Here is a 23,952-nt window from a genome sequence, read left to right as displayed (position 1 = left end):
GATTAACGAGTAGAGTTATACACCAGATTCCTCCAGTAAAATTTACAGTGTTTCCATACAAAGGTCTGCAAAAGGCAGGGCATTGTAAGATTGTTCTGCGCTGTGCCCTTTAATAATGAAAGAAAGGGTTTTTTTGGAAAATTTTAGTTTGTTCCTTTCTGTCATCACAATCATCCGCTTTAATGGATGGTGAGAGAGAGGAATCAGTCACCTACACTTTCCTTGGGACTTTTTCTATCTCGGATGATTACTACTTACATTTAGCAAATTGCAGGCAGCTTCAATGGAAAATAATGTGGTTTGAGCATGTTTGGTGCAGTGGCAGGACATATCTGAATCTTCCCTGAAATAACCTAAAAATCCAATCCACCCACCCCCAAAGTTAATAATGGGAGGCATTTCAATCCCTAATATGCCACGGTAACGGTGCAGGAAATTACTATACACTTCTTTTGATATTGGTAGGCTGGAAAGAAAATAGTAAATGCATCTTTGAATACTGCGCTATTGAAAAGATTTATGTGACATTGATCTCTTTGAAACTGATTTTGAAATATGTTGTTTGGCTGCAGCGGAACTATTCGCGTATGGGAACTGGATTTACCCAACAGAAAAATCCGACCTACTGAGTGTCAAACAGGGCAGCTGAAAAGAATAGGTAATTGTGCTATGGTAAGTTGTCTACCGAACTGCCATTTAAAAAATAAAGGCAAGTTAAGCTCCAAGCCAAAAAGAGCAATTTGAAGCAGTGCCAGTTATCACAGAAAGTTTAAGATTTTCATACTTGTGGTTCTTTTATATGAGATGGTGCTCAATCTTTACCCATATCACTCAAAAGAAAAACTGCAATGAATTTCTGATGTGCTAGTTCAAAGCTATTCACTCATCACAGTGAAGGGTGTGATATATGCTCTTAACCTTTTCCCTCCTCATTCTTCTCCAGATGACGGAGGATGACAGTTATTTCTATATTGGCACGTCCACTGGTGATGTCCTGAAACTCAATACAAAAAGCACACTGATGAGTGATTACGGCCCAATAAAAGAGAAGTTCAGCCTGGTAAGTGGCTGCTCTGCTCTGCCTCTTGCTAGCAGAAGTGTAATCAAGTGAATTGTGTGCTGATATGTAAGGCTTCGGAGGCTTTGGCAGTGGGATCCAGGCATCTGACTCTTTGCGCCTAGTTTGCCAGGGAGAGCTGCCTGTTTGCTTTGCACCACATTCCAGTGACACTACTGTGGATGGTCTGTGAGTGATACTGCACTAAGAGCTTAGCAGGAGACAGATGACGGGGCCAATAGGGTTCCTTTTGTATAAAGACTCTGACCAATGTGTTCCGTGGGTACAAGTTGAGCTGCTCTCTGACAGATAACGCCTACTTACCCACATGATTGGTTATGTATTTAGTACAGTTTTGTCCTGACCTTCCTCCAAGGAGCTCAGTGTGGTATGCAAGATTATCCTCCATTTTTATCTTCAAAACAACCCTGTGAGGTGAGGTAGGCTGAAGGCATGCTTGTAAAAGGTCACTGAACAAGCTTCATGGCAAAGTGGGAATTTGAAGCTGGGTCTCCCAGATGCCGGTCTTACACTCTAACCGCAATGCACTTCTGTCTGCCTTCTGAGGAGCTTCACTACTTGGTTAGTGCTTTCTTTTATCCAGTCTGCCAGCCCTAATAGAAAAGCACAGACACAGGAGACCTGTGAGCATATGCCTGTTAACTTTGGTATGTCCAAGTATTTTTGGACAAGACACTGAACCTTAGATTTACACAGTAAAATGGGATTATTAGTAACAACTGTTGTAAGGGGTAAATTATATAATAATTGCAAAGTGTTCTGACTAGCACAAATAGTCATTAACAATGTCTGTTAATCAAATAAGTTGTGTTTCCCCTAGCTATTCTGTTTCTTTCAGATCTTACATGGAGACATTTTCTATTCTGCCAAGGGTCTTTTCACCATATTGATTCAGAAACTGTGTTCTTGGCTCCTCACAAATGAGGAAGCTGGCCTGGAATTCAGAAATTGAATTTGCAGGCTCTGTTCCTTTTGGCTCAGTCTTATATGCTCATGTATACCATTGGCTGTTGTCCCACTGGGCGGACTCTCTCCACCATCAATAAAAGAAGTTATTATAGTAGACTGATTAGGGTAATTAATATGCAGACATTCCCATATCTGTTGTGGACTGAAAAAACTGAGGCTTTTCAACCAACAAACAAGAAAATCAGTCAGGATCTTTAGTCTAGGTAACACAAGAAGATTTGACTTCATTGCTAAATATACCATTTACTGTTTGTTAGGTAATATTGGGCCACACGGATTTGGTACAGTTATTTTCATTGAGACTTGATTGGCTCATATTTCAAGTTGTTAGCAGCAATTTCCCCTCTACCTACTTGACTGAATGGGAGCATCTGTGTGAGGTCAATTAAGAATGTCTCATATAAACTGAGCTCCCTTTCTCAGCACTATAACTGTGACACCTTTCTCTTTAAGTTTATACACAGGCATGTTTTGTACTAACATTAAAGTTCTAGTCTGTAGTTCAGAAGCTCTGTAGTTCAGAAGCATTCTTTCCTACTGCTGTGTTCTATCCCTTCTTTCTTTTTAATGTGAACAGTACAATAGCAATAGCAGATACTATACACAGTACAATCAATTGGTCAACAAGATCCAGCTATTTAAAAGCAATGATGCTCTATTGCCCAGATTGGTCCCTGTGTCAGGTCTGTCTATGGAGAGCATCTTCTGCATATGTAGAACTATATATGTGTTCTGTAGCAAATTGAGACTATCCATTCTGTTGTATACAAGGTTCCAATACTCCTGCTTACTAAGAAGAGACTGAGGGGGGAAACATTTAGTAGCCTTTATTCCATATCAAACTTTTATTTCCCTAATATGGAATAGCAAGCAAAATTTGACAATGTTGCAACATGACAGTTGTATATATTAGGCAAATAAGCTGTGTGTATTTGAATGGTCCTAATTATGTTGCTTGGAGCTATTGCCTATGTTATGGAAGTCTGTGGGGAAGCTCAAAGCAGGAGGGGGTGTCATGCTTTGCTTACTGAAGAGAAGAGTCTAGTATTAGGTCCCTGGGCAAGGGAGGCTGGTCTGGGAACAGAGCCAACTACTAGGAGGGCTTCCTGTGATCTCAGCTGTGGAAGAGGTCCAATGGCAGTGCCAATTACTGTGACTGCAGCAGTGGCAAAAGTCTGGGAACAAAACCAACCGCAAAAGCCAGGGCTTTAGGATATCCTTTTTATACCTATGTTTTAGTGTGCGGGAGGTTATGTTATTGGCCAAATGTAGCCCCATGTTATCTTTATTCAAACAGAGAAGTACTGTGCTATATTTGTTAATATGCTATTAATATAGCTGCCTCCTATTTTATTTGCTCCCTAAACATTTTCTTCTTAAGTGATCTTGTAATGAGAAACAAAATTTGGATGCAAGTGGATTCTTCTGATAGTTTATTACAAAATTTTCATAACAAAAAGCTACTGTGGGCTTGAAATATTTATAATTATTGAGCCCTGTACTGATTCTCTGTCTGGGAAACTAATAGCAAAAGAAGGAAGCTAGAGAACATAAATGTTTTGTGATGGTCCAAATGACTGATGGATTGGCTTGGTTCCAGACTAATGTTTCTGCTGGTGCAAGGATTTCCACCTGCAAAGTGCAACTTTCTAGCGTCAGCCTGTAATGCCCCTTAGAATCCCGTTCCTAGACAGGAGAACTCCAGGAACAAGGTTTCTGGGAGTGTTTGGGGCTGCTGCAGAAGGAGAAGAAATCACACTCCTCGGGCAGAAATCCTAGTGCCTTTGGAAATGCTACTTTGGATCCAAGACAGTGTCTCCATAATCTTGGGCATAGTACCTTTGTACAGCATATTCATGTGTGAGATTGATTTAATATACCATAATAGAAATTTAGAACTGGAAGGCAAGAGAATGAGCGTCACAATCTAACCCACTATGATTAGACACCCTAATTCCAAACACACACCCTTGAGGTGTATCAACAAAGGTATAACACCCAAATCACAGAATGTCATTGTCCCACAAATTGGAACGGGTTCAGAGGAGAGCAACCAAGATGATCAGGGGTCTGGAGACCAAGCCCTACAGGGAGAGACTGAGGGACCTGGGAATGTTCACTTTGGAGAAGAGGAGGTTGAAAAGAGACATGATTACTCTCTTTTAAGTATTTTAAAGGCTAGCACTTAGAGGAGGGAAGGAAGCTGTTCCTGTTGGCAACAGAGGCTAGGACTCAAAACAATGATTTTAAACTACAGGAGGGAAAGTTTTAAACTACAGGAGGGAGCTGTTCCTGTTGGCAACAGAGGATAGGACTCAAAACAATGGTTATATACAGGAAAATACTGGCAGGATGTTAGGAAAAACTTCTTCACGTTGAGGGTAATCCAGCCATGAAATTGACTGCCTAAGGATGTGGTGGGTTCCCTCTCATTGGCAGTCTTCAAGGAGCAGCTGGACAAATACTTGTTGTGGATGCTTTAGGAAGTTCCTGAATTGGGCAGAGATCAGACTAGATGGTCTGTAAAGCCCCTTCCAACTCTATGATTCTATGAATATTTGTTTAAATATTTCTTGCCCACCATTCTCTAGATTATTCACTTAAGGCAACTAGCCCATATCATGCAGAAGGCAGGAGGAGTTTTGAGTTGCCGACAGGTCAGGGAATTAGTTTTTTAAGATAGAAACAACCCAACTGTGTGATAACATGTTTTTACTGACATTATTCCCATAAAAATAGCAAATGTCATTTAGGGAGAGCCATATGTTGACTTCTGGGGTTTTTACATGTTTTTGTCTCATCACTGTTAACCAATTATTTTTAAAAAGAACAAAGTGCAGTTCAGCTATTGAAACGAAAGCGTATAAACAAATAATAAATCACTGGAAAAGCAAATGATAATAAAAAAGCAAATAATCCATAAACAAAAATTAACAAACCACTTTAGATTGTTGAGCCATAGTATTTATCCCATTGTTGCCACACACTGCGGCCAGTCCAACATCATTGATTTGTATAATTGACATTAATGGAAGTGTGCTGCACTCTTGTCTTTTGAGACCCATGCAACAATGATCACCTCCATTGAGACATCAATGCCATATAAGTCAGGAAGTGACACCTTTTTCAAGTACCTTCTTAGTGTCAGTTGATTGATAAAAATGTACTGAAGTCAAGGTAAAGGGGAAAAAAGCATTGCTGCCTCAAATGTCAAGTAGAAAGAGGGTTATGCCTTAAAATGCTGGGGTGTTTACATTTTGAGAGACCTGTAAACCACCTGAGTAAAAGCAATTAAAATATGGTGAAGAGCATCGTCTCCCTGCAGTGGGGAAAAGGCGAGCTTCCTTTGCCTTGGGAGTTATCTTTTATAATCAGGATTTGTCAGGGCTGTGTGATTTCTTTGTGTAGTAAGTAAATAATAAAAGAAGTGTTAATCCCCCCAGTGTCCTGTCTGTTGTGTTCACAAGGGAAATAGCAAGGAGTAAAGCTCAGTACTGCATCATTAATACCAACTGCTCAGCATCATAAATGATGTGTAGGTTGTAAATCTGTCACAGTGATTCAAAAGACACCCTTGACAGAAAAGAAACAGGCCTGAAATTCATCCGTAGTGCTGTTGAGAAATCTCTGTCTGAATAATGTGATGCTCTAAAAACTTCTTGTTCTAGCAGTTGGTGGTATCAGGTTTAATTTAGGCTGATTAAGAACTGAGATGCAGTTGACTGAATTTACTTTCAAGTAAGCATGTTTAACATTGGAAGTGGTATTATCACTCTATCCTGGCACATTATGACTGTCAAATGAGTGCATTAATGTTCCAAATATGTGAGCAAGGTAGTCAGAAAGCTACCATCATGTAACTTAGAATTAGGAGCATTTATTTGTAATCCTGCCACCTGTCATATATCCAAACCCAAGGGGTGTTTAGAATCAAGTACTCTTTTAGGAAGTACCATTCAGCAGTAAAGTTCAAAGGCAGAGCTGATGGGTATTTGATAGCTGGGGACTTGTAAATTGCTGCTGCTGTGTTAGAAAGCTGTGTGTTTAGAAATAATCCTGCATCTGGAAAAAAGTTTCTGGAGAGGAGGAGTACCTGTCATTTTGCTAATTATATTTGCATGAAAAGAGACTGCCACGATGTTTATTCCACCCAAATCAGTCATAAAAATCTGTTCATCTCACAAGGGCATTTCCACATTTGGTTGCATTATTAATGGTGCTGTTAACTACAGCGCAATTCATACTTGCAGACAACTTGTAGGGGCCACTTACAACACAATTGTATGTATGGAATTTGACATAGCAAGTAGTTGAAGTGAGCAACTACCCACACATCGGGTTGGATCCTGTGGAAGCACAAGCAGAAGGAAACCACGGAGAAGTGGATCTCCCCTACCCTTTCTCAGCAGCTCTGTGCAAGCGCTGAAAATCCTCTGCTGAGGATTAGGAAACCCTCACAAACAAAATATACCACGGTATGAGATGTTACAGTGAGAAGGGAACAGCAGGTAAAATTGTCCCCACACCCTTCTCCCCTCAACTGCCAGCAGAGGAACAAGCTCTCTGCCAATGGAAAAGGCTGAGAAGGCCATTTTGCTGATTCTTCTCATTTACAGCCCCCAAGGCCAAAGTGCCTTTTGTTTATTAGAGTTCCCTGACCCTTAGTAGAAGATTTCCAGGGCATGCAGGGGGCTGCTGGGAGAATGAGAAAGCAGGGGGAGATCTGTTTCCATGAACTCCTTTCATGCCAGGTTCTAACCTATGAGGGGCTGTGCTTGTATGTGTGAAACATATCCCAACATGAAAATCATTCATATAGTTTGTGGGCACTCACTGATGGGGTTACAGTAAAAGTGGTCAAACACACATAAAGAAGATCTAAGGTAATCATAGATACCATCGTTTTTTGTTGTATGTCTTTGACTCTGTGTTTGACTCTGGAAAAATTGAAATGATCAGGAACCAGTCTATGCTTTGACATAGGCCAAATTAAGATATCTTGGAAGGAAACAAAATACTGGACTGGGTGGACTAATTAAGTAATTTAAGGTAGTTATTATGTGAAGGAATCAGAAACAGCACACTGTTTTCATATAATATTAATGTTGGCTCCTGATATAATCCTCCCTTTACCTTCCTTTGAAGATCAAACCAGACATGTGCTTGAAGTTCTAGGTCTGGAGCTCCCAGTGTTGTTTTTTTTAAAAAACCCAATTTTCAGGCATATGGGACCCAAACATGAAACCATGTTGCGCAAGGAGGGGGGTGTTAAGCCTTCCCAGTCCTCTGCGTTTACACCAGCATGGCAAACAGCAACTCCCAGGTCTCTTTTAGGTCAAGAAAATGGTAAAGGGGAGGGGGGAGCTTAAACCCCTTGACCCTGAATACCATTTTGCACTGAACCATGCATGACTGAAAATGGAGTTTAAAAATCGCTGGGAATTCTGGACATGAAACTCCCAGTGCATATCTGGTTTGCCCACAATGGTTCTTTTGCATTACCATCTGGTCTTCATACCTTGCTCATTTACTTCCAAAAGCTGAAAATTTTGTTCTGTTACTATCCAACTCCTAGTTTTAATGGCTTTTAAAAAGATATCCAGCTAGCCAAAGTAGAAAACAAGACATCTAGATTGTTGGAAAGCTTTGCCTGATAAGTGTACAAAACCCAGTTCACAATTTGGGCTGTCCAGACTGCAACTTCCGTTTTCTCTTTCTAGTTGGCAGAAAATTGCCTTTTCTGTAATTGCCTAATGTCATTTCAGCCCTTCTGGGGATAATGAAAGGAGCATTATTTCGTCAAATTGAGGGAAAGGAAGATTTCCCTTTGATCAGCAGTTTGTGCATTTAACTGAGCTCCTTTAAAAGTGAAACTATCATTTATAAATAAGTTAAACAAAGAGAAGCTAAAATATATCCTTGCTTCACTCCTTTCTTTACAGGGGTGTTGTTTGATAAGCAGCATGTGGGAGCAGAATGAATCCATAATAACTCTTTCCGGAATGTCAATGTTTAACCAATAGAAGCAATATACTATCCAGATTAATTCTGGAGAGTTTCTCCTATAACAGTTCTCTGATTACCATATTAGAAACTGCTTTAATTCTCACAAAGTCTGCATAGATCAGATCCTTGTTTTTTTTCATGTTGATATACTTACGGATAAAACGAGCTAAACAAAACAATTATCCGTGATCAAGCAGCCAGTTTTAAATCCCACTTGTTTATCAATAAATATCTTATTTGTAAAGGCCCAGTCTTCCAATTTACATCAAAGATACCTGGCATATAGTTTTAACATGATAACAAGCACAGTGGAGCTGCTGCTACCTGTGGCTCTCTGACACATGTCCACAGTACATTTGGAGGTGCGTGCCTGCCCTTCATACTTCCTGTTCACGCCCAGAACCAGGGCTTTTTTTCAGCTGGAACACAGTGGAACGGAGTTCCGGAACCTCTTGAAAATGGTCACGTGGTTGGTGTCCCCGCCCCCTGATCTCCAGACAGGGGAGTTTAGATTGCCCTCCGCACCGCTGAGCGGCATGGAGGGCAATCTACACTCCCCTCTGTCTGGAGATCAGGGGGCGGGGACACCAGCTATGTGATGATTTTCTCCAAGGGCAACCCAATGAGTTCCCCCACCTCTTTTCCTGAAAAAAAGCCCTGGCCCAATACTAATGAATACTGGTGTTTTGCTATGTAAAGTGTGAAGTGGTTCTTCTGGTGGCTGTCATATATACATTTGGGAGCTTTCCCTATAGTGCTTTCCACGATATAGACAGGTGCACATATATAGGAGACTATCAGCCAGAAGCTTCTTCATAACATACCTCAAAAAGCGGCACTGATTGAAAAGTAGCACAGTCCTCTGTGTGATGCGGGAAAAGGAATACATATGAAAAACACTCTTATGGGTAATTAAATGTTAAATGCATCAAATTAGTGAGGAACCTAAGTACTGAGGATTAAATTCCTTAGGAACACAGGAACTTTGTGGCCAAATGCCTCTGGATGCTTTTGCATTAGATAATGTTTCTTATTCTGTTGACAGAGTTTCATATTCTATATGGTGCTGATCAGTTTTTGTCACTTTTTTGCAACAAAAGATGAATCCCCAAATAGATCCAGAGGAGTTAGCCATGTGAGTCTGTAGTAGCAAAATAGTAAAGAGTCCAGTAGCACCTCTAAGACTAACCAACTTTATTGTAGCATAAGCTTTCGAGAGCCACAGCTCCCTTCGTCAGATGCATGGAGGATATGAAGAAACTGGCCAGAGATATATAGGTGGTGAGTGGAGGGGGTGCAGGGAGTGAGGGTCACTATTCACATTTACATGGCCCTCACTCCCTGCACCCTCTCCCCCCTCCCCTCCCCACCTATATATCTCTGGCCAGTTTCTTCATATCCTCCATGCATCTGACGAAGGGAGCTGTGGCTCTCGAAAGCTTATGCTACAATAAAGTTGGTTAGTCTTAAAGGTGCTACTGGACTCTTTCCTATTTCCACGAATAGAGTATGACTATGTTCAACAGAGACAGGGCTTGGGATAGAAATATTATATCAGGACATGCAGCCAGTGATGTGGATTTGCAAAATTGCTTTGTAAAAAAAAAATCCTGTCATTACAAAAAGTAATTATTCTCCTGATTTGGTATAAGAGCACAAATTTGCTCTCACAAATACAGATTGTTTGTTACATGTCCACATTTTACAATGCACAGATCATTATCTCTTGCTCTGCCATGCTACCCCAGTTTATGTGTATGCATACCTTCTATCATTGTGTCTGCTTATCCATCAAATGAAGTACACTGTTGCTTATGGAAGCATATCCTACATCAAGGTCATTTAGCTTTTAAGGTGCCATAAACTAATATGGCTGCTACAGTCTAGTACAACTACTGCCTTGGTGCTTGCCACCTCCAGAGCACCCTTAGGGAGATGAATTAGGATACCAGTTGTGCATGGGTGGGAAGCTGTATTTCGTTGGTGATGATAATGATTTGGGGTAAGAACTCCGCTCATTCTATCTCTCTGTAGTCTCTTTTCTAGCTATTTTCACACTGTGAGCTGATAATGCCTCCTGTGTGGTTTGAAAGTAACTTACTGATAAAGCAGTAGTCTTATATGTGTACACACCACCTCAGGAAGAAAGACAAATACTCTGTTAGGCTATTCTGTCAACCTGCTCAAGTGCAATGATTAAACTAAAACACAAGTGTCTTGTTTTTTTTTCTAGGGAGTCACAGCTTTGCTTTTGTTGAAGACGGGTGACTTAGTCATTGGAACTGGAGCTGGAATTGTAGCTCACTGTTCAGGATCCAACTATAAAACCATCAAGTAAGTTTCTGAACATTCAGAGGCAAGGACATTGTTGTTCAGTGAAGCAATTATGAAAATAGTAGTATAACAGCATTTTTTTCCTATATGAGTATCATTAGACTGAATTATACTTCAGGTTATGGATCTGATTTTTCAGGACAGGTGCTTTATAAGTAAATGTCATAACCAGTCCTGTGCATATTAATTTGGAAGTAAATCCCACTGAGTGGAATGGAAATTATTCACATTGCACTGTATATGTTAATATTTAGGGGGCAATGCTACATAGCACTGACCTGAGCAGCACAGGTAAGCCCAGTCTCATCAGATTTTGGAAGCTAAGCAGGGTCGGCCTTGCTTAGTAATTGGATGGGAGACCTCCAAAGAAGACCAGGGTTGCAGATGGTAATGGCAAACCACCTCTATTAGCCTCTTGCCTTGAAACCCAACAGGAGTTTCCATAAGTCAGCTGGGACTTGAGTGCACTTCCCATCATCCCCAATGCTACATTATGTCACCTGCCACTGGATCTAGAATAAGAGGGATGCGCTGTCCTTCAGAAGCAACTTTGCAAGCAGAGCAACCAAAATGCAAAGTTTTGACAAGTTGAGAACTTTTGATTGACAAATGTAACTGGAAGATGCAGTTTTGTCAAGAAAATGTCAATTCTGTGTTGTCCAGAGGTTCTGAGTGCCACCACAGGCCCCCAGATTTCCTCTGTCCCCCCACCCCAACTATTCAGGTGACCCACCCAAATATTATATGAAATTGAATCGTAACTTTCCAAGCTGTATGAGCCCCAGGGTGACCAGGGACCTTATTGCATTTTGAACCCCATAGTCCCACTCTGACATTACTCAGTGTGAATTTTCACCAAAGGTTGATAATTTAATTTGACGCCATTTCATTCACAAAACTCCATTTTAAAGTATAGCTTTGTTAAATCATATCGATGCCAATATGTGTAAATAGTGATCCAACTACAGTTTTCAGAATTTCCAAACAGGAAGGAAAGATAAACTAGCAATCAATTGCAAAACAAGAACTGGGAGGGAAGGGTGGTAAGGATTACACATGAGCACGAACCAAATAAATTTAACGAACCAGCGGTTTGTGATTCGGTGCTGACAACGATCCTGAGATCGCGAGCCGCAACGAACTTTTTCCATTGCCGAACCTGTTCACGGTTTGCGGTTTGTGGGGCGCGGAACGGCCCCCATGGCACTTTGAGAGCCCATATTCCCAGGGAGTCTTTTGCAGGCTCTCCTGCAAAAGTTTGGACAAGTTTGGACAAGATTGCAAAATGGATCTTGGAGTTATACCCTCTCCAATCCAAGGCCCCCCGGAAACTCCCACAAAAATCCCAAGTTCAGTTATACTCTGTCTCTCTCCCCAAAGGCTAACAAGTGGCAAGCAAGAGCTCTGTCCCACTCCACTGCTCGCTGAAAGTGAAACCCAGCCTGGGAACCCACAGCTATTTATAAGCACGTCCCATTGAGCAACGCAGGAGGTCTGTGTCTGGCGGTCAGAGCTGCCTATCAGGATTTGCAGGGATGAGATTGGAGTGCCTATGGCTACAGAACACCCCCTTCCCCCTCCCTCCCCTGGGTGTCTTCTCCCAACTTGTAACCGCTTTGCAGCTCCATGGTTGGAAGGAAGACCTTCCAACCATGGGTCCGTTACGCGTGTTGCTCTCTGGGTGATGAGAAATATGTTTATGAGTACAGGGGGTCCACCAGCCCCTGAGGAAGTCATCAAGACGAAATTTGCCGCTTATCCGGTTGCAGTTAGGGCTGCTTTTTGGTTGGAAACCATAAATAATATCTGGGAAGACACCAGTATGAAAAGAAGAGAAGAAAAGATACAAAACACACTAAGGATCATAAGTGATTCATACTTTCCACCTCTTCTACCCACGGAGTACTTGCCTTGTTCCAAATTGGATCGGAGCAGGGCATGGAGTTCCCTGCATGTATTGGACTGTGAGAAAAGGACATTCTTAGAAATAATTTAAGTATATGAATGCACTGTTTGCACACTGTATGAATTTTCCATGCATATTTGATATAGTGATTGTCCTTTTGCTAGGAAATAATAATAGAATATTTTTCTTAATCTCTGGGTGATTCTTCATTGTGTACATTTTGTTCTATACCGGGTATTGCCTTGTTGTATTGCAGATCAAGGTAAGCTGGGCTTCCATTTGGGTTTCCAGGGCGACAGAAGGAGCACAGACAGAGTTCAGGCATTCCCCCGGCACCATTGTCAGGGGAATTGATTGCTGGTGCCTGAGTGTCTGGCTTCCCGAACCGCGGCCAAACGCACCAAACCAAGCCTCTTCCGAACGCTGTTTCATTGGCCGTGGACAATCACGAACCACCAGATTGCGATCGCGCGATCGCCAATTTCGTGGGTTTTTGAAGTTCGTAATGCAGTTTGTGCCCATCTCTAATCAGGATAAAACTTAATATTTAATACAAAACGTTTCTTTGGCTTTACAGAAAAGTTCAGTTGCAAGGTGCCATTACATCTATCACGCCACGAGGGCAGGGCCACCAGTTTTTTGTGGGCACCAATGAGGCGCAAATTTATCGCTTCTCATTTTCGGACTTCAGGGAAGAGCTCATAGCCACCTGCCACAGCGAAGCCATCCATGATATCATTTTCCCATTGTAAGTGTGATGCAAAGAGTCTTCTTATCTTTTTAAAGAGGAACATTACAAGTCTAGTATACAGCAGTCATTTAATACTTTTTACAAAAGTTTATTTTACTAACCTTATCCACTAATTTACAGAGCAAGCATTTACTTGTAGCATCATCAGCTATCAAACTGCAGCCATTTCTGTGCTTTCATTCACAGGAAATTAACAGAGCAATCCTAAGCAGAGTTACGCCATTCTAAATCTGTTGAGTTCAATGGATTTAGAAGGGTGTAAGTCTGTATAGGAAGTCCTAGTATTATTTGAGTTCAGTGTGATTTATTTGTGAGTAAATCTATTTAGGATTACCCTGTAAAAAGTCACCACAGGAGCAGTGGAATTTACTCTTATTGCCTTGTCTTTTTTATGGGGCTCTCTCTTGCCCTACCATAACTCTATCATTTCCTCCATACATACATATGTCATGCCTTGGAATTTTGGTGGGATGTTCAGTGCAGAATTGATACGGAGATTTACTGCAGCACTTCTTCAGATAATAATGTTAAAGACATCAGCATACAACAAACCAATGTATTAAGCTGCAAGCCAAAAAAAGTAAAAATCTTTTCCCTGGGAGGACATGAGACATTATAAAGGTAATGCTGGAAGCAGCTTTCATTTAAGGAAAATGGTTCTGTTTCTTCTCCATTCCTGGCAAAGGATCTTTTATACATTGTCCCAAGCAAAGTGGGAGTCATTTTTCCTCAAGAGGATCGCATTTGGCTTGGGACTGCATCTCAGTGATTCAGTGAGGTAGATGGGGCTATACGAGTCCGGTGGTAAAGAACCTGTCATGCTCTGCTACATACTTCTTAATCATTGCCTCCAGTGTGCCATTAAAACACTCCGTGACCCCTCTGAAATCATGACAATAAGCAGCAGACATGAGGTGCTTCACCCCCAACAGTCCCAGAATTTTCTGAAAGTGCTGAAGACAAATGTTATCCTTAAATCCATCAAGACTTCCTACTGTATTCCTAGCCTTGAAAAGATGGTGATGAGAGTGTCTGTTAGTCCTTGATAGTGGCTGTTCATCAAGGAACCTTGTGGCATGATCCACCGGAACCAGGATATATCGATTTCCTCTCTCGTTGGGCTTCTTAATGGGTTTGAGAGACTATCTAAACCTACTCTTTCTCAGGGCCCCCCAGTAACGGGGAGGTTTTGCAGTGGGGCTTTCATCCTGTCAGTGATCTTTCCCACCTCCTGACAAACAAGGCAGGATCAACAGTATTGCTGTGTGTCTTTCCTGACCCCCTACCCGGAAGAAGTTCTGAGCTATTCTGTCCTTAGTTTTGTGCATCCCAAAGTGATCACTCAACACTGCATCATGTGCTAACTCCAGGATCATTTGTCAGTGCACTTTGGGGACCAGCAGCTGGTAGCTTGGACTCTCCCCCCCCCCAACTGTTTCGTGGAGAGAAACTTTCTATTTAAGAGTCCATTTTTAACTATAAAACACGATAGCCTCTTTTTGCACACCAAGGGCAGTTGTTGGACTTCTTCCCGTGCCTCTCTCATGCTGGAGTTTCTCCCTTGCTGCATTTGGAGGTCAGGAGAGATGGTTAAAAATTGCACTCTGTCAGATTCCTTCGGGCTCACCTTGCCTTCCTTTCCCCCATTTCCACTCAAAATCACACAGTGGCTTCCTTGTGGGGGAGATTTGGTCTCCCTTCTCAACTCAGACATTGTTCTACAAACTTTCAGCTCACTAGTTGGCAGGAGATTATGCCAGGGAGGCGCAGTGCTTGGGCTTGCCATAGCCGGCTTTCCCTCTGCTCCCATACTGGCAGCCTTCCCTTTCACTGGTTGTCCTCTTGTAATTGGTGCCATGTGGACCACTTGAGAACATAAATCTGCCCCAGTTATAAATTCTGTTGGGTGACTGTTGTGCACAAGAATGCCCATTGTCTGTAACTGGTCACGGTAGACAACTTCCAGTTTGGCTTATGCAATGTTAACAAGAGGACTCTTACGGGGTTGCAGCACAGCAAATTCATTTTGCAATCCCTGTTCAAGATGCAGTAAACTGGCATGCACAGAACACATTTTGGCTCCAGAATCAAAGATGGCCCTCACAGTTTTTCCTGCCACCTGGATAGACTCACCCTACTCCAGCAGTGTCTCTCACATTGCCCCCAAGCTTCAATACACTCTGCATGCATACGGGAGTGGGTGTTTTGCAGTTTCTCAAGCTTGTCTTGCAGGGTACGGCAGTCCTTGTGCAGGCATCTGTCAGAATTACAGTTATAGCAACAGTGTGTGGACACTTTTTTCTGCATTCGCTCTGGGCTGATTGGAGCGCATTGGGGAGTAGAAGGTACCTTGGTCCCACTGGGGTGAGTGGCTGTGGAGAGGGCTCCCTTCTCTCCTCCTCCTTTATCCCCACCTTGGTGGTCTAGCAAACCCGCAGCCTGAGATGCTGAGCTGGATTTTGCAATTCCTCTCTATCCTTCAGATGCTTAGGGAGCACATCAAACAACTTCTCCCTCACCAACAGTTCAAGAAGATGTGACACTGTAAGGACTTTCTCCCCTTCTATCCAGCTATTCAAAGTATGGTGGCCATGTAGATCTCTGTGAGACCAACTTTCCCTGGTTCCTGGTGCAGGGTTCAAAACTTCAGAAAGTTTCCCAGACACCTGGGATGCAAAAGCCCGCAAGTGCTCAGCTTCAGGGAACTCCTTGTACGTGTCACCACAGCTACTGGGTCACATTCTTCCTCACCCCAGCATCCACAGAGAGACCCTTTCTCTCACTGGTACGCAGCCTGGAAAGCTGAGGTTGGGAAGTGTGTGCTCTATTCCCTTCAATATCCTTGCAAGATAGGTGCCAGAGTCTCTCTGTGTACCGTACTGCCAACCCTGATATTTGCCCCCCTTATCTAGAAACCTCCCCTTGTGCTAGAGCTGCCCAGGAGTACAACTGCCCCAAGGGGTATGCAGTAGTACTGAACAGCATTTGGGGCATGCGAGACGAATCAGTGCACTGATCCTTAACTAAAATAACTTTTACTACAAAGTACAACTCGTTGATAATACCCGTACAGGCTAATGAAAATTAAGAACTGAGAATAGTCACTAGCTAAGAGGAACTTACAGCTTCTTCACACCAGCTCTAATGTGAAAGCTGGCAGGTGAGTGCATGGCAGCCAACCTGCCGGTTGCACACAAAGCCAAAGGAACAGTACCTTTTGAGAGTCCAGCCCATATGGGTTCTAAAGTAAATGACCAAATCTGTGTATCAGGTGCTGGAGCTCAAAATCCCACCAATTTCCTGGTCCAGTAAAAGGTGTTTCCAGATTAAAGAGGTGGGAATATTTCCACATTGGGCTGTAATGAGTAGCCATCGGGAATTGCTGGTGGTTTCCCAGGCTCTATGTAGACTGATGGACTTCTTCTGGGTCCTCAGTCACCCTATCTATCCACGCTATCTCCCCCAAGATGGTCTTGCCCTCCCTCATTTCATGGCAGAGGCACATGGTCAGCCCCAACCACAGTAATGAGTCAGTTGTAGCCAACAGTTGTGTAAGACCCATTCACAGAAAAATGATTTCCCCACAGCTGAGACTATTTAAGGAATACCATAGTTGAATGATGTTGTGCTTGCAGATGTGGCTCTTTCCCCCTCTAAAGCCATGAACATTATTTAATTTAAGCCTGATATTGCCTTCAGAAGTGACCTTCCATATAATTGGTAGTGCTCTGAATGACAAGAAGATTTGGTTCTGCTAGATTGCTGGTAGGCCCTATGCAATGCTCTCTGCTCTGGTTCATCGTCTGTTTACAGTCTCCTAATGAACAAAGCAGGTGAATTACCATTACTGTCAGTACTGAGATCTTGACATTTCTTAAAGATGACGGTTCAGTTGCTGTCTTCTGAAAATGGAGCCTGGCAGCTTGAGACAGAAGGCCACGATGGGTTCTGTAGACCACAGCTGACTCCCCTGCCCTACCTTTCCTGCAGTGTCAAACATCTTACTGAGTTACATCAAAATGAATGTTAGAACAACTGCAGGTTGCCCTTGTCATCACGCACCAGCAGATGTATTTCCCATTTAATGAGACGGTCCTTTGAGAATGGTAGTAATCCAGTGCCTATCTGCAATTCATGCGTCCTTTATGAGCAAGATGGCATAGCTATTTGTTTAGGTCTCCTTTGGAGTCCTTATCTGATAGCTACTGTCTGCAGAATGCAGTGCAACCATTGAACCATTCTCTGTTGTCTGTGCAACCTTTGAACCCATCTAAGTTCTTCTTTGTCTTGACATTTTGAAACACTTCAAAGTGCTGGTGCTGCTCTACTGGGTACAGTCCATAGGATGCTTGAATCAAAAGGGGAGGGGAGGACTTCGGCCAGTCTTTCTTTGTTTTCTCTCTTCTGGTTATTCTTCCTGGGCTGTGTTGAATAAAAGACAGTACAATTTTCTCCTTTACTACTCAGTTATCGGATTATTTTCCGATGTCATTCCTGTAGCACCCTATTGGCTAACAAGTGTTTAGTGTTTTAATGCTTTAGAAAGGCTCCCTATTCACTGGCATAGCTTCGTTTCAAAGCCTCTTTCCTGTGCAATCTAGACACCCAGTCCCCAAATTCAGTACTGTCAAGGAGCTGATCTGCTGTAGCTACAGAGGCAAAGCTGTTTTTTGAAAGAGCATTCAAATGTTTTTGGATGCAATAGACTCTGAAACAGAACCTTATGATATTCAGTAGAACAACTCAGTAACTATTCCTTTCCTATGTCCTCCCCCATACTTTCTCATGGTAAATATTAAGCACCTAGAGGCTTTAAAAAAAAAATAGTAAACCAGTGATGTTCAAGAAATCATTCCAGTTCCTCACCTACTCTCTAGGAGCAGCAGGGAAGGATCGGCCTTTCACGAATGCAGTGTTGCCCAAACAGGGTTCAGCAGAACGATGGGGTTTCCCAGGACATCATCACGGGTTCCGTGGGAACCTCTTCTCCCTCCCCTCATAGCTGCTTTCCCTCCCCTCTTCGCTTGCAAGAATTTCAGCGCTCCCCCCCACTCCCCATGCAGTTCTGGAGGCAAGACTGGGCTGCAGGCATACTGCTCAGCTTGCTTAGATTCAAGGAAAGCAGTAACCTGCTGAACTGCCTGACTCCCAGTGTCCTCCTGCACCAACTTGCCACAGAACTCCAGTGAGCAAAATCCTCTGAAAATCTGTCTACGGAGTTCATGTTTGGGAAATGAGGCTGAGAGTTTTGTGTCTTTGTGTGTGTGTTTGAATGAGTGAGAGACAGAAAGAGAGGACTGATCAAAAATGGCAGAGAAAATATTCAGGACTTCTTACAGTTGTCATCAGCCCTCCTGCCCAGGAAACTCGACCCCACACACTCCTCCCCATGATTCCAGCTCTGGGTCCCCACAGCAAGAAATCATGGAAGCAGCAGAGAGGCTCAGTTTGTCTCTGTGTGGGGTGGAAACAGCTGTAAAGCTGCTCTCAAAGCTGAGCCTTTGGTAACTTATCACAGCCCCCATGGTTGTATAAATCTCTAGATTCCTCCCTTTCCCTCTGTGTGTGTGTGTGTGTCTGCTTGCCTTGCTTCATTAGATCTTTGGCTTCAGCTTCACAGTAAAGAGGGGGGGGCGGGAACCAGGCAATCACGGTATTTTAAAACATTGGCATTTGGGATTATAAGGTTTAGTTTGGTTGATTTAAAAAATTCTCAGGATTGCCATCCTCCAGGTGGGGCCTGGAGATCTCTTGGAATTACAACTAATCTCCAGACAACAGAGATCCACTGCCCTGGAGAAAATGGTTGTTGTGGAGGGTGGAGACTATAGCATTATACCTAGTGAAGTCTCTCCGCTTTCCAAACCTCTCCCTCTCCAGGCTCCATTCCTCCGTCTCCAGGACTTTCCCAACTCAGATTTGGTAACCCTATTCTCCATGCAGCCATAATTGTACCTTACATGGCTGTGGAGAGGAGACAAGTTTTGGTATTTTTTCTCCCCTTAGGGGTAGTAGTGTGTAGGGATGTGCGTTTCGGCATTCAGAATGCCGAAAGAATGCCGAAACAAAAGTGTTTCGGCTTCTTTCGGGGAATGCCGAAACGTTTCGGGGAATGCCGAAACGTTTCGGGTAGCCGAAAGAAAAAAGCCGAAACGTTTCGGGATTCTTTCGGCTTTCTTTCGGCTTTTCAATGGGAAAATGCCTCCGTCTTCCCGGACGTCTGGGGGAGGCATTTTCCCACCGAATAAGCCCAAAATTGGTTGGGACCTTCCTCTAACCCTTCTCTAACAACCACCCAAGTTTCAGACAGATTGGACTTTGGGGGGCCATGTTATGGCCCCCCAAAGCAGGTCCCCCCATCCTCCCATAAGAAAGCGAAGGAGCAGCATATTGTTAGCATGCTGCTACTCATCTTCTTCATTATTTCCTATGGGGAAAAAATGAAGAAGCAGGCTTCCTTTGCCAGGGGTGGCATTTTGCATGCAAAATGCCCCCTCACCCTCAGGGGCCCTTCTCCCACCCCTCCTCCCACCCCCCACCAAGGCTCAGCCTGCTCCCACTTGGGGGGGCCATTTCATGGCCTCCCCAAGTAGGTGCTCTAATCTCTACCACTGACAGCTGGGGGAGGCTTGTGTTGCCAGGGGTGGCATTTTGCATGCAAAATGCCCCCCAACCCTCAGGGGCCCTTCTCCCACCCTTCCCCCCACCCCCCACCCAGGCTCAGACTGCTCCCACTTGGGGGGGGGCATTTCATGGCCTCCCCAAGTAGGTGCTCTTTTCTCTACCACTGACAGCTGGGGAAGGCTTGTCTTGCCAGGGGTGGCATTTTGCATGCAAAATGCCCCCCAGCCCTCTGGGGCCCTTCTCCCACCCTTCCTCCCACCCCCCACCAAGGATCAGACTGCTCCCACTTGGGGGGGCATTTCATGGCCTCCCCAAGTAGGTCCTCTCAGCCCCTAAAGTCCACCCCTTACAGCCCCACACAAACCCAATTCCCCCCCAGCTGCCACACACAGACCCAAATCCCCACATTAGCCCCTCACAGACCCAAATCCACCCCCACCTGCCCCACACCCATAACCCCAGGAACAGGCTGGCAAAGGCCAGCCCTCTCCCTTTGTTCCCTATGCTGGGAACTTCTAAACTCTCTTTCCCTGGGCAATTCTGCACAGCCCAGGGGTGCCACAATGGTGGGCACACTTCTGAGTGCCAGCTGGTCCCTGTGAAAGAGCACCTGAACCACAGACACCCTCCCTCAAATTCCCCCACCACCTACAGAGATGGCTGGCCAGCCAGCCCCATTGTTCCCTATGATGGGAACCAACTGCACAACAAAGAATAAAACAAGAACAACACAAAATAAAGTTTTACATTTTTTTTCTCCCTTCCAAAGTACAAGTAGGCAAAGCATTATGACACATTACACCAGCAGTCCCCCACACAGAAAAATAACACAACTCACTTAACATCAGAGAATCACAAAGCATGATTCCTGTCAAAAACACTTTATTTCTTGAACAGCTTTAGGTTACACAGCAGGGGGGAACACCAAAGGGCATGGCAGCACTATCTTACACAAAAATAACACAACTCACTTAACATCAGAGAATCACAAAAGCACAATTCCTGGCAAAAACACTTTATTTCTTGAACAGCTTTAGGTTACACAGTAGGAGGGCACAACAGGGCATGATAGCAATGTACTACAAAAAATAATACAACCCACTTCACCGTTTTTGACAGCAATTGTGTTTGTGTGATTCTCTGATGTGAAGTGAGTTGTGTTATTTTTGTGTAGTACACTGCTTTCCTGCTCTGTGGTGCCTTCCTACTGTGTAACCTAAAGCAGTTACAGAAATAAAGTGCTTTTGACAGCAATTTTTTGGGGTGATTCTTTAATGTGAAGTGAGTTGTGTTATTTTTGTGTAAGATACTGCTTCCATGCCCTTTGGTGTTCCCCCCTGCTGTGTAACCTAAAGCTGTTCAAGAAATAAAGTGTTTTTGACAGGAATCGTGTTTTGTGATTCTCTGATGTTAAGTGAGTTGTGTTATTTTTCTGTGTGGGGGACTGCTGGTGTAATGTGTCATAATGCTTTGCCTACTTGTACTTTGGAAGGGAGAAAAAAATTGTAAAACTTTATTTTGTGTTGTTCTTGTTTTATTCTTTGTTGTGCAGTTGGTTCCCATCATAGGGAACAATGGGGCTGGCTGGCCAGCCATCTCTGTAGGTGGTGGGGGAATTTGAGGGAGGGTGTCTGTGGTTCAGGTGCTCTTTCACAGGGACCAGCTGGCACTCAGAAGTGTGCCCACCATTGTGGCACCCCTGGGCTGTGCAGAATTGCCCAGGGAAAGAGAGTTTAGAAGTTCCCAGCATAGGGAACAAAGGGAGAGGGCTGGCCTTTGCCAGCCTGTTCCTGGGGTTATGGGTGTGGGGCAGGTGGGGGTGGATTTGGGTCTGTGAGGGGCTAATGTGGGGATTTGGGTCTGTGTGTGGCAGCTGGGGGGGAATTGGGTTTGTGTGGGGCTGTAAGGGGTGGACTTTAGGGGCTGAGAGGACCTACTTGGGGAGGCCATGAAATGGCCCCCCCAAGTGGGAGCAGTCTGAGCCTTGGTGGGGGGTGGGAGGAAGGGTGGGAGAAGGGCCCCAGAGGGCTGGGGGGCATTTTGCATGCAAAATGCCACCCCTGGCAAGACAAGCCTCCCCCAGCTGTCAGTGGTAGAGATGAGAGCAGAGCACCTACTTGGGGAGGCCATGAAATGGCCCCCCCAAGTGGGAGCAGGCTGAGCCTTGGTGGGGGGTGGGAGGAGGGGTGGAAGAAGGGCCCCAGAGGGTTGGGGGGCATTTTGCATGCAAAATGCCACCCCTGGCAACACAAGCCTCCCCCAGCTGTCAGTGGTAGAGATTAGAGCACCTACTTGGGGAGGCCATGAAATGGCCCCCCCAAGTGGGAGCAGGCTGTGCCTTGGTGGGGGGTGGGAGAAGGGCCCCTGAGGGTAAGGGGGCATTTTGCATGCAAAATGCCACCCCTGGCAAAGGAAGCCTGCCTCTTCATTTTTTCCCCATAGGAAATAATGAAGAAAGATGAGCAGCAGCATGCTAACAATATGCTGCTCCTTCGCTTTCTTATGGGAGGATGGGGGGACCTGCTTTGGGGGGCCATAACATGGGCCCCCAAAGTTCAATCTGTCTGAAACTTGGGTGGTTGTTAGAGAAGGGTTAGAGGAAGGTCCCCACCAATTTTGGGCTTATTCGGTGGGAAAATGCCTCCTCCAGGCGTCCTGGAAGACGGAGGCATTTTCCCATAGAAAAAAGCCGAAAGAATGCCGAAAGAATGCCGGAAGAATCCCGAAAGCCGAAAGCCGAAAGAGATTCTTGTTTCGGCTTTCGGCTTTAACGATAGAGAATCTTCTTTCGGCTTTCTACTTTCGGCTATAGCCGAAAATTTTTGGCTTGCACACCCCTAGTAGTGTGTGTTTAATTGCATTTTACCCTTGGTGTGATTATCCTGTAAAGGCTGTACTACAAGTGGCATAACAAGTCTTCATGAAGCCTGGTCCATTTGTGTTCAAGATCCCTGAGGGGATAGATGTCCATAACATTTTTAAAAAGACAAAGGTCCATAAAATTAAAGATCCTCAAAGAACTAAATTTTTTTAGTCAGTTGTTTTAAATATTTATACTTCACCTTTTCTTGCGTTAAGTAAAGTGACTGGCATGAAGTTACCCAGCGTGCTTTGCGGCTGAATGTAACTTTGCATCTGAATCTTCCCAGTCCTTGTCTGGTATTTTACCCACAACTTAAGGCCGTAAGTTTAAGAATGGTGGGGATAGTCTGACAGCACTTCTGTTGCATTCAGAATAATGCACATTTTTGCCTGGGGGTCAGGAAGCAAAGACAGAGAAAATGCTTCTCTGTTTTTTCTTACTATGTAAACTGACCGGTAATTTAGCAGTAATTGAACTGTGCTCCCTGCGATCAACTTTTTCTGACCTGTACACAGTTTCATAGGTAAGGGTTCCTCAGGATTTGAAAAGTTAATTTAGGGGTTCTTCCATTGAAAAATGATTGGGAAACACTGCACTAATGATCGATAATGGTAGGTGAAAGATCACTTGGGAGTGATTTAGTCACTCTTCATTCCAAGCAGTAAAAAGTAACTTTCTGCCCTTCTTCCAATGCTGTTATCTTATCCTTCCCTTTCAGATTACTCTAGTAACTTCTCTTTCATGTGTAGGAGGAGGTGCACATGTGCGCGTGCTCACACATACTCACACACACACAACTTTGCTCTGTACAGGAAGACAACAGCACAAGCACACTTTCACATCTGCCGCTCTTCTTCCTTCTTTCTCCACATTCATCCTTGCTCTGGACAGGAAACGAACATGCTATTGACCCTTTCCCTGCTGTATCAAAGCTGCTATTATCCTCTTTCAGGAAAAACACAGAAGTAACAATATTTTCACCTGCAGAGCAAGTTACAATTTGGCACAGTGGTGGTGGTTTTCTTTGGGAAAACAGCAGTGGAAATTTATTTAGGAGATTTTTATGCCACCTCTCCAGAGTCCTACTAGAGGTGGCTTACAGTTAAAATAATAAATTATCAGTATAAAAACAAACAAGCCATTAAAGCAAGCCTAGGGACATAAAACAGCATAAAACTATCCATAAAACAGATCTCAGGTCTGAAAGACACCATAAAATAGCTGGAAAGATAAAAGCCTCAGTAGAATGAAATGTTTTGGCCTGGTGCCTAAAAAGCACCTGGTGAGTGTCAAGGGGAAAGGTGATATAACACTATAGAAAGTGCTACATCTCTAATCACTGCTGTGGCAGCAACAATCATGAGAATGTGGGGAGCTGAAGTAGGGTTGCCAGGTGTCTGGTTTTCGGCCGGACCGTACGG

General features: G+C 43.9%; 1 protein-coding gene across 1 annotated transcript in view; it reads left to right on the top strand.

The window, feature by feature from the left end:
* The window catches only part of CFAP52 (cilia and flagella associated protein 52), a 41,900-nt gene that overhangs the window by 4,747 nt on the left and 13,201 nt on the right, over positions 1-23,952 (top strand). Inside the window, exons 5-8 of the mRNA XM_054977189.1 lie at positions 573-672; positions 944-1,060; positions 10,287-10,387; positions 12,871-13,041. Coding sequence (XP_054833164.1) covers positions 573-672; positions 944-1,060; positions 10,287-10,387; positions 12,871-13,041 — 489 coding nt within the window. The remainder of the gene's footprint in view (positions 1-572; positions 673-943; positions 1,061-10,286; positions 10,388-12,870; positions 13,042-23,952) is intronic.

The sequence above is a fragment of the Eublepharis macularius genome, chromosome 4 (assembly GCF_028583425.1).
Source record: "Eublepharis macularius isolate TG4126 chromosome 4, MPM_Emac_v1.0, whole genome shotgun sequence".
Lineage (NCBI taxonomy): Eukaryota > Metazoa > Chordata > Lepidosauria > Squamata > Eublepharidae > Eublepharis > Eublepharis macularius.
This window is presented reverse-complemented; position numbering and strand designations above follow the sequence as displayed.